Source organism: Vigna radiata, chromosome 8 (assembly GCF_000741045.1).
Source record: "Vigna radiata var. radiata cultivar VC1973A chromosome 8, Vradiata_ver6, whole genome shotgun sequence".
Lineage (NCBI taxonomy): Eukaryota > Viridiplantae > Streptophyta > Magnoliopsida > Fabales > Fabaceae > Vigna > Vigna radiata.
Window position 1 is genome coordinate 44,691,785 of NC_028358.1, and position 11,267 is coordinate 44,703,051.

At 31.3% G+C, this 11,267-nt stretch overlaps 2 protein-coding genes across 3 annotated transcripts; one reads left to right on the plus strand and one right to left on the minus strand.

Annotated features, from left to right (window-relative positions):
* Window positions 1-3,285: 3,285 nt before the first annotated feature.
* Window positions 3,286-4,962, plus strand: LOC106771219 (high mobility group B protein 7). Of its 2 annotated transcripts, XM_014657157.2 has the most exons (8): window positions 3,291-3,494; window positions 3,704-3,786; window positions 3,872-3,917; window positions 4,008-4,121; window positions 4,210-4,267; window positions 4,359-4,403; window positions 4,489-4,578; window positions 4,678-4,962. In XM_014657157.2, exons 1-8 carry the CDS (start codon window positions 3,400-3,402, stop codon window positions 4,744-4,746), a joined length of 600 nt encoding a protein of 199 aa, XP_014512643.1. In that variant the 5' UTR covers window positions 3,291-3,399; the 3' UTR covers window positions 4,747-4,962. The 2 variants fall into 2 exon arrangements, with proteins under 2 accessions (XP_022641535.1, XP_014512643.1); XM_022785814.1 differs by lacking the exon at window positions 4,359-4,403 and having other exon boundaries at window positions 3,286-3,494.
* A 77-nt stretch (window positions 4,963-5,039) lies between these two features.
* LOC106769797 (probable LRR receptor-like serine/threonine-protein kinase At1g34110) lies at window positions 5,040-7,567 on the minus strand (the record flags this gene model as incomplete). Its single annotated transcript, XM_014655560.2, is given in 1 exon segment — window positions 5,040-7,567. A coding segment is annotated over 1 exon segment (1,800 nt). The 3' UTR covers window positions 5,040-5,534.
* Between the last annotated feature and the right edge of the window lie 3,700 nt (window positions 7,568-11,267).

The following is an 11,267-nucleotide window of genomic DNA, read 5'->3' on the forward strand; positions in this document are numbered from 1 at the left end:
ATTATTATTATTATTTGTTATTATCATTATTATAATAATAATAATAATTATTATTATTATTATTATACAAAAGGGAAAAATGGATAATTGAAGACAAATACCTACAAATCTTTGCTATCAGCGAAGATAGATTAAAGGAACCAATTTTCAAATCATCACCCTCGTTTCTTTGCAAATACCTGAAAGCGAACGCATGTAATCTCGCTAATCCATCATCGCCAATCCGTGTGAACAGAACAATCCCTTCAAACGAACAGATCATAAATTATTTTTCTTCCTTTTTAACATGGTTAATTCATATTACAATGGCATAATTTTACTGTTTATTGAATTAATAAATAATTTTTAATAGATTTAATCCACATTATAATGAAAAAAATCAATATTCATTAAATTAATAAATACTTTTTTTAATTTAGTTTTATATTTATTTATTTTTATTCATCGGGAAATGAATTCAAAATAAATAATCAGAACAAATTTTTACTTTTCCTCATTTTACAACAACAAAAACAACACAATAAAATTACCTCGGCGCCACTTCCATTTAAAATTAATAATACTGAAATTGTGTTTCCGTGCAAATTTATTAGTATTAAAGTGCCAATATACAAAATCGTTAACATTAAAGTTGTGACATATTCACTCTACTTTAGTATGAAAAATAATGACAGAGCTAAGACCAAAATTAAAAACCTAGAGAGTAATTATAGTATAACATATTTTTTTATTTATTTAACACATAATATAAGGATAAAATATTATTAAAGTATAAATTTTTGTATTTAAAAAAAGAAAGAGAATAAAAAACAAATAAAAATGGCACCACTCTGATTTGGATGAAGAAAAAACACAAATCATACATTTTTAACATTAATTAAAGTTATGTCAATTTTAAACAAATTTTAACGTGATATTGAAGTGGTGTGAAAACAGTATAAAGGTGACATAACTTGGTTTTATTAATATAAAATATTTCAAACTTGCAACGCTGGCAAATACTAATATATTTTTTTTAAATTACATCGTATATTATTAGTAATTTCGACGTAAAATTACCCATATTCGTATAGTAATAATTGATATCCAATCATCCATCCATCAAAAGTCAACATTCTCGCTTTCTCAGCGTAATTTTAGGTCTTTCACTGTCAACAACGTCTAATAATCTTACACAGTAATAATCTTACATTATTCAAAAGTTCAGATAAAACATAGTTTAAATATTTTTTTTTTCTATTACGTAAAACGTCTTCTAAAAATAAAATTTATATTCCAAAACACACAGTAACGACACTCCATCACCAGTAAAATAAAAAAAGCATAGATTGTCTTCACCATGTTCGTTCTACAACATCCGCTGTCTGTGAATCCAACACAAACAAAAGTAGCATATGACACAAAAGTCGAAACATGTTATATGCCTACAGTTATTTAAATGAAATGCGGTTATAGTGTATATTATAACTGTAATTATTATTGGAATAAGAGAAAGTATACATGTGTCAGTCTGTCTATCTATTCCTTACCACACTGGTTTACCCGGTTAAGAGTAATGACCCTACTTTCTCTCTCTCACAAAACACAACAACTGCCACATCAGTTCCTAGGAAACAGGAAAAAGCCACCCTTAAAACTTCTCCTCCAAGCCATTCACGAAACATAGATACACCAGACATTAACACAAAAGATTCATCTTTCTGCATATATAGTTCCAAGGAGTGTTAACTTGTTATCATCTCCTTTTTTCTGTCTGTCTGGTCTGCTGAAGTGGAGATGGTTATGATGTGCTGTTTTTGTTTTGAATTTGAATCTGAATCTGGGGTGGTGGCTGTGAAGTGCAGGAGAAGGAGTTGGTTATGGAGGGTGAGAGCATACATGAAGAGGCAAATGAAGAAGAAGAATAAGAAGGGTTGTTCCACTAAGAACAGCTTTAACTACGACCCTCTTAGTTACTCTCTCAACTTTGACGATGGCAGTTTTCTCTTCTTTTGTCCCACCCAACACCTTCCCCACCACACTAACAATATGTGACGATGAAGATCTGCAAGTTAAGAACCTTTTGGCTTCTACGTGTAATTTATGCTTCATGCTTTTGATATCTGTTGTGTGTATCAAATGGTAAGAACTTTAGTGTTATGTCCTTTGTCTTTTCATTAGTATGCTCACAATACTCTTATAAACGATTATGCCTTGTGATATCAGAGTCACGATCACTTTCTGATATCATATATCAGATATCATAGTTATATATGCAGTGCAGCAGACAGCACCAACTTCGGCATAACACGACGTTCTTTCGTTTTGTGAATTTTGTTTCCACATGGTTTTTCGATGATAAAATTCTCAATGGGAGTAATGAATAGCTTTATTTGAAAATCTTATGAGGGGTTTATTGCAAAGAAAAACGATTTTACTTTTACTCCTCTTGTTATTAATGTTGCTGTAAAAAATGTTATTGTAAATTTAATTTATTAATATAGGAAAATAAAATTTTAACACCATTTTTTGACACCATTTTGACACTGCACACGTGTCAAAATGTGGTTGGACGATTTCAAATTAAAAAATAACCTTTGGCTTTTCTCTTCCAAATATACCCCTGCCTCAACTTTTGTAATTTGAAATCGTCCAATCACATATTGACACGTATGCAGCGTCAAAATAGTGTCAAAAAATGGTGTTAAAATATCATTGTCCATTAATACAATAATGTTTATAACTTATAATATGTAAACTTTTTTTGTTTTGTTTTGTGCAATCGCAATTAGCATTTGTTTTTGAATAAATCATAGGTGTTTTCAAATTCAATTTATTTGTAAATTAAATAAGTTTGATGGATGGAACTTGTAACCAAAGTCTTAAACAGTAATTATTTTTTAAATAAAATGACTCTTGAAAAACGTGAAAATATTGTTGCTTTGTAAAAACAATCAAAATTAATTATGTATATAACTCACTGCCCTTAGTCCGTGTAATTCTCAATAATGTTTGGTAAAAAGTTTGAGGGTCAATCAAGGGATTTAGAAAAGTTTGGGGGTGCAGGAAGAAAAGTTGGAAATACAGGGAGAAAGCCCCTTTTTAAATAAAAAACCTTGACAAAATAGTCAGGGCCCGGAGAATGGCCCAATAAAGGAAACTTGACAAAAAAGGATGCAAGGGTCCACTTTAACAAAAACAATGAGTGGGCCCAAAATGGATTGCGCGAGAGTGAAAAGAAGGAAAAAATGAAATGAAAAGGAAAGGCGCGGTTATTGGCGCTAAAACGAAAAGCGTGGCTCTTCAGTTTTCCCTCCTTTGATTTCTTACTATATATTGCAAATTGCAAATTGGAGCCCTTTGTGTTCTTTCTTCGAATCAAGTGAAGCGTGAAGTTGCAGAAGGAAACTGCGATAAGAAATGGCATCTCAGACGCGGAAGAGAGTGGACGCGGTTGATTCTCGCTCTGCTTCCGTTCTTGTTCGCGCAAAAGATGGCAGTGCTTTTTCGCGATGGTTCGTTACTCCTTGTAACTTCTTTTAATCCGTTCGTCTAAATTGTTTACGTTGTTCTTAATATTATCCTATTAGGTTTTGGACTTTGTTTTGCGATATTGTTTATGCCTTTTGTTTATGACGTGATGAAATTGTAGAGCGTCTTCTACTTCCAGCTTTGTTATTTTTGTTTGTTGATGTCAGTGTGTTTTCTTTTTGTTTCTTTGCAGCGACGATTGCAAGAAGAATGTGCCAGTGGCACTCATCGACATGCACAATTGCAGCCTTGAGGCTAAAATCAAAATGAACCTTGGTACGACTTTTATTTTTTATTTTTGTCTTAGTTGTTTTGTTTTTCAGTGACTTTATATTAACTTTGTTTTTGTTTGGTTATTCAGATGCGCAGGTTGTGGACCAGGCTGCCGACGCTAAGAAGCAAGAGAGGTAGCTTCTCTGATTCCTTCTTTTTCTGTGATTTGTGCTTATAAGTGTTTGGATTGCTCTTATTGACATTTGATTCTTGAAATTGTGTAGGAAGAAGCCGAAATCTAAAGAGCCAAAGGCAAAAAAGGCTAAGGTAGAGAAGGGAAAGAAGGTCAAGGATCCTAACAAGCCTAAGCGTCCTCCCACGGCCTTCTTTGTCTTTTTGTAAGGATTATTTTGCTTGTCTGTGTCTGTGCTACGATTCCGTGGTTTGTTTGCCTGTGCGTGTGATTGATGCAATTATCTGTTGCAGGGATGAGTTTAGGAAAACGTTCAAGGAAGCTAATCCGGATTCAAAAGATGTTAAAAGGGTAAATTTAATATGCTTAATTCCTTCTTTGCTTTAACCAAGTGAATTGTAGTTGAGATTTATTGGTTGCCTTGTTTGTTGGGAAATTATAGGTTGGGAAGGAGGCAGGTGAGAAGTGGAGGTCTATGAGTGACGAAGTAAGTAAAAATGTTGTGTATTGTTTCTGCGTTTCTTTACTTGTTTGATGCTAAATAATGTTCTCGACATGCCTTGATGTTTCAGGATAAGAAGCCTTATTTGGATAAGGTTGCTGAACTCAAGGCAGAATATGAAAAGGCTATGGAAAGCTATAAAGCCGGTGAAGTTGAAGAAGTATGTTTTTCTTTTATATTTGTTCTGTGGGCATATATTTCATGTTATTTGTTTATTGTGGTTGCTCTCTTTGTTCTAACTAAGTTGATTTTGGTGCAGGATGAAGCTGGATCTGATAAGGAAACTGCTGTAAAAGAAGTGGAAGAGGAGTTGACCGATGAAGAGTAGTGATGGCGCTTTGGCACTCCTTAGAGCATATAAATATTATGGAAAGGCTGCTGAATTTCGTAGTCAGACTAGGGTTGTAAATTTTGATTTGTTTTAGTTTGGGGCTAACGTGTTTAGGTGTTTCTTTTTACAATGCTTTTGAAATCCCAGTGCAACATTTTGTTTTTGTAATGTTCCCATGAAATATTTGATGAATCGTAGCCACATTGTTTTCTACAGAGTGACTGATGCCTTTTAGTTTTGGACCTAGCTTATTTTACGTTTAAGGTAATTGATAGATTATGGTGTGTGGCCGATGCTTTTTAGTTTGGTTCTTTCTCATTATATGTTCAGGGTAATTGATGATGTAGTATGGTGTGTGGCTACAGCTATTCGTGACATTGACATGTGCGTAGCATTCAGTTTTAGGAGTTGCTTTGCGTTTGCTGGCTTGATTCACGCCATGCTTTTCTGGATAAGATTCTTTGAGGACAGGGTGCTCTTCAGCGCTGTGGTCAACCTTTAAAAGCCAGGTCCACATGTGCCGGTGTTTACTGTGATATTTTTTAGTGTGCCCACACGAAAAAAGCCGTTGAGACCATTCTAATATACAATCTAAGCACGTAATGAAATGAGTGCATATTTTATTAGAGAAACAATGTTGAATTATAAAATTGAACTTGCATTGTGGTCGACCTAGAAAAGAAATATTCAGATGTGGGGTACCTATTCTATTTTGCTCTATGTAACAATGGTCGCAGGACATGAGCATTTATATATATTATATATAGTATGACAGAGTCAGCATCTCACTGACCCATGCTTCCGTGTTTCTTGCATGGTTGTAAAGGTTTGCCACATAAGCACAAGTTGTGGGCGTAAGCAACCGGTCGAAAGATGTTGAATGGTCGGGTTTGTGGTATTTCACCACACAGTCTGTTTGCCCTGAAATTTGCATGCTTTAGGCTAGTTAACTGTGATAAACTACTCGGAATTTGGCCGGTTAATCCATTTATGGATACATCAAGCCATTTTAGTTTCAGCAACTGACCTAGACCTGAGGGAATGGTTCCCGATACGTGATTTCTTGAGATGTCCAGTCTCTCAAGATATACCAAATTTGAGATAGAGACTGGGATAGGACCTGTTATGTTGTTGCTTCCAACGTTTAGTACCTTCAAGCTTGAGCCTTCCACAAATCCTGGAACGTGTCCCGAAATGAAATTGTTTGACAAGTCAATAACCTCCAAAGAGCTGCTTGTCCTGTTATTCACTATTGTTGATAATGAACCCACCAGCAAATTTGCATGCAAGTCTATGGAAGAGAGCTCCGTTGGCAACTTGATTGTAGATATGTCAAACCTCAACTGGTTGTTGGAGAGCTTGACCTTTTGCAGGCCGGACATGTTAGTGAAGAAATTTGAAATACCATCAACCAAGTAGTTGTCTGATAGGTCTATGGAGCTCAAAGAGTCTGGTCTTGTGAAGTGTGGAAGATCTCCCTTCAATTTGCACCCAGCAAGATGTACATCTTTGAGTTGCTTGCTTCTGATCCAATCAGGAACAGTTCCAAGGCTGAGGTTGTTGTAAGACAGGTCTATGGACAAAAGGGCAGGGATGCCCTTAGTAGGGATAACTGGTAAGGGATCTGAAAGACTATTCCTGGATACGTTGAGATACCAAAGGTTCTGTAGTCTTGATATGGACAGTGGAATATGCCCTGTGAGCAGATTGGCACTGAGTTGAAGACTGGTCAGGGATTTCAGATTTCCAACCTGATCTGGAATGTTCCCTGTGAGTTTGTTATTGCTCAAGGACAAGTCTAAAAGATTCACGAGGTCGAACAAGGAAACTGGAATTTTTCCGGTTAGAAGGTTAGAGGAAAGGTCTACGTAAGTCAAATTTTTTAAATCCCCAATAAAATCCGGGATGGAAGCTGATAATAAATTGTAACTGAGATCAAGGTATTGCAAATTTATAAGGGTTTTAAGACTGAGGGGGATAGGACCTGACAGAGAATTTCTTGCTAAATTAAGCTGGACAAGGTTTGTCAGAGCCCCAAATGTTGAAGGGATCTGTCCTTTGAGATGGTTTCCAGCGAGTGAAAGGGACTGAAGCAAGGATAAACGACCTAAACTTGGAGGAATGCAACCCCCAATGGAATTGTCATCCAAAATTAACTGGGTAAGGTGGGTTAAATTTGAGAAAGTATTAGGAATAGGTCCTGTAATGTGCTTCATACCACTTATGATGATTACCTCCAAGAAATGCAAGTTGCCCAGAGATGGAGAAAGAGTACCCTTCATGAACGTTTCATCATCTCTCTCCGGCCTCTGAATCTGCAACATGTTTACTCGTCCTGTGGATGGATTGCACTGAACTCCCTCCCACCCACCATCGCAGCAATCTCTGCCCGTCCACGTGGACAGTGTTTGTGACGTGTCCTGCGAAATGCCTGCTTTGAAGCTCAGAAGTGAAGCCCTATCTTCTTCTGAACAGATTGGTGCCTGCGGTGTTGAAGACGATGACGACTCTGCCACACTTGCAGAGAACTGACCGAAAACTGAAAATATGAGAACAAGGTTGAAGACACATGTCCCAAGTTGCATTTTTGGAAGGTGGGTCTTGTTGAGATGAGGGATTGGTGTGAAGTTGGGATCTGAGAAGAGAAATTTGAAAAGAAGAGTGAGTAGTATAATTTAGGGAGAAAAAGAACAAGGTTTGAAAAAGTAACAGTGGGACATTGTATTATTTCACGTAGAGAAGAAGGTATAATGATGATAAAGATGGTGAAAAATAAGCATTCTTGGAGATCTGCATGCAGTCTCTCATATTTATAGATACAATAAAAAGAGAGCTTCTGAGTGAAATGGAAGGATGATTTTACCAGCGAGCCTAAGATCAATTTAAACAACTTCACATGGAAATTTCTGACCGTTTGATGAATCACGAGGATCCTTGCTCTATTTGAACGTTGGAGCGCACTGGATTCAAATCAAATTCACCTTCTCATAAGTTTTATTATTTTCAATCTAACCAATCTTTTCATGATTTTATAAAAATTTATGTAACTATAGAAGAACCTTTCAACACATTCTATTTGTTTTATTGCTTCTTTTATTCTTTACTTAGAGTTCTTAATCTTCTGGACTTCTATTTTTTGCTGTTCCTAGGAAATTAACCTATATGATTTCTATTTTTTTTTTTTAAATGAGCTAATATATTTTAAAGTATGATCGTTGTCGTAGTGCTGATTAAGAATAACAATTAAGCTTTTAAAAATTAAATTGTTTTATTTTAATCTACTATTGTATTCGTATTGACAATGCCATGCCTAATGTTTTTTATATTCAGAAAGTAATTCGTAGATGTTATTGAATGAATTTACATATATAATAATTTGTTGATCTATATAATTATATGATTTTTTTATTAGTTGAAGGTTTTAAAAAATACACTTAGGAATACATCAATAAGTATATAAAAAAATATTGAAAAAAAAATGTTGAAAAAATAGAATAAAAAAATATAAAAAAATGGATGGCCCACGAGAAACCCCAATGAGGGGACAATAAATTGGATGTTTGGTACGCCGCACGTTCATTCAACTGTATTCTTAGTTTTTAAGCAAAATAATGAAAAAAAAATAGTTGATAATTTTTTAATATATATATATAATTAAATGTATATGTCACATTAAACTAATATAAATAATATTTTTTTAAAAATAAAATTATACATCATTACAAAATATTTTTAATAAATAATATGTGAAATATTTTTTATTTTTCTGTGACAAACATAATTCCGTGTTAGACTATAATGGGATTTCCTGGAGAGAATATTTTATGAGTTTCGTAAATTTAAAATATTAAATAATTTAATTTATAAAAAAAATATAATTATGTATAATAATTGATAGAATTTTATTTTCTCACGTCACAATGTATAAAACTTAAGCATTTTTTAATACTAACAATACCACATTTATTTTTGTTATATTTTTATAGGAAAATATCACATTTAAAAAAATATTCAACAAAAAGAAATATGCTTTCATAATTATCAATACGACTATTTTTATGAGTAAAATAGTCTATCTTTTTTTTGAGAATTTTATGTTTAAATTTAATTTCTATACATTATGTCATGACAGTAAAGTTCTTTTCACTGTGAACAAATAACTGATGATGATAGATATAGTTACTAAAATAATTACTATAAATCTACATTTTTTGACATATATTGTAAAAGATCTTAAGCACATCAGACACCTTTTGTTGTGATAATATAATTTATTTTATCGTTTTTTAGATTTAAAATTTCCATATGTTCTCATTATTTTAAAATAAAAATAATAGAATAATAGTCATCCTCTTATAAATTTCTGAAGAATTACCTGTTTATGACTCTTTTAACAGTGACTAATCACATTAACACAGGAAAGTTTACTTTAAATTTTATTTGAGAAATTAAATTTATTCATCAAAACAGAGACCCGATGTTAAATCTGAAAAAAAAAAAACAAAATAAGAGAGGAGTAGAGTTAATAAGAAAAAATAAATATTTTTTAATTTAAAATAAATTTATGAAATTTTCAAATAAATTTTCTAATTTGATTTTTAATTTATACTAAAATAAATTTAACTTCTTTTATTAACACTTTTCTCATTAAATAATTATAAAAAGCATGTCAATTGTAAACTTGTATTTGTTTATAAGGATTTACTTTGGTAGAGATAGAAAAACCAAAAATATATTAATTCCATCTAGATAATCTCATTTTCATATCTTTCTACTTAAATCCACTCATCCAGTGTTTTAAATTTATCTTCACATCTTATCATAAAACAAATCATTACACATAATATAATATTTGTTATTTACTTGTGTCTTGATTTTGTAAAAAATGTTAGGTATCATTATCTTTTTATTGTTTGTGCAATCTTTAATTTGAAAACTAAAGAAAAAATAGTGTAACATACAATAAATGAAAGGTAAATTAAAAACAATACGTATTTATTACAAAATTCAGTTGCTAAAATGAACATTTATTCTTAATAAAGACAAAGCTAAAGACATGATCTTTAGTAGAAGGAATGTCTCTTGTAATTTTTTTATTGTGTTTATTATCAGTCTTATTTTAAGAAAAAGTAATGGAAAATTTATAAAGTATCTTATAATAATAATAATAATAATAATAATAATAATAATAATAAATTAAACTCTAACATTTATAATCCATGTTTTGCATTTTGAATTGGCTTACTTTATATATGATTATGTTACTGTTGTAAAACTTTAAAAACCAAGTTTAAAGTAAAAGATGCAAAGAATATATACATTTTTCAAGTATGCTTAACATCTAAGAAATGATAATCCAAACATGTTATAATTTGCATGTCACAAACTTCATTAACAATAATATCATTTTCTTAATTTTCTTTAAAAGAGTTTTCTCCACTAGAAATGATTTTTCTTCTTCAAAAAATTGTATTAATAATAGATTCTCTGCTTCATTTTTAGTATTAACAAATAATATGAAAAATCAATGGTGAAGTTTTTTTTTTTTTTTCAAAATTTTATAATTTTTTTAGCTAACTTAAACAAATTATTTAAATATTATGACCTTATTATTTATTTATTTTTAAATCATGATATGATGGAAAAATAGGTACCTGGTAGATTTCTTTTCACTAAATAGCATGGAATAAACTGTCACTATTTATTTGTTTTTTAGAAGCAGGATGAATATTGACTTTTCTCTATCAATAAGCATACTTAGCTTCCTTCCTTCACAACAACACAATTTTCACTCTTTATCATATGAATAAAAAGAAATAAAACAATGTAATAATAATAAATAAAAAAAACATTACAATGTTCTATTTTTTGCTCCATCTTTAGTTTGATTTTTTTTTATAATAATTTAATTTATCAGTAATGACATGACCTTTAACAAAAATAATTTGTGGTTATTCAGATAATGTGTTAATTTTATTTAAATGTGTGTTTTACTAAAGATGACATCTTAAACAATAATTAAGATGAATTGATGTATGAATATATTCGAAACTTGTTGTAATTATGCAATAAATTTACAAGCGCACAATACTTTTTTTTACCCACCACTTTTGGTGATGGAGAGAATCTTTTCTTTTCTTTTTCATCTTAATTTTTTTAATGAATATTAATTATCATTATTCATAATATTATGATAATTGAATATTTTCATATTCACAGAAATGTCGAAAATGACTTTCCTTCTGTTGTGAAATATCTTTTTCAAGATAATTTTTCATTTTTTTAAAATATTCATTATTTATTTATCCAACAATACTGTCTAAGTGTTGTCTTGGCTTCATAGAATTTGTGTCTAGCACTGCACTATTCTTATTGAATTTTTGGTCCAAGTTTTTTTTTTCTTTATTTTTGTGATAAAAATCTAATTATAAATCTTTGTGTACAATACATGTAAATTAAAAACGATTAAATATGTTTTTAGTTTCTATACTTTGGGACGATTTTAGTTTTAGTCATTT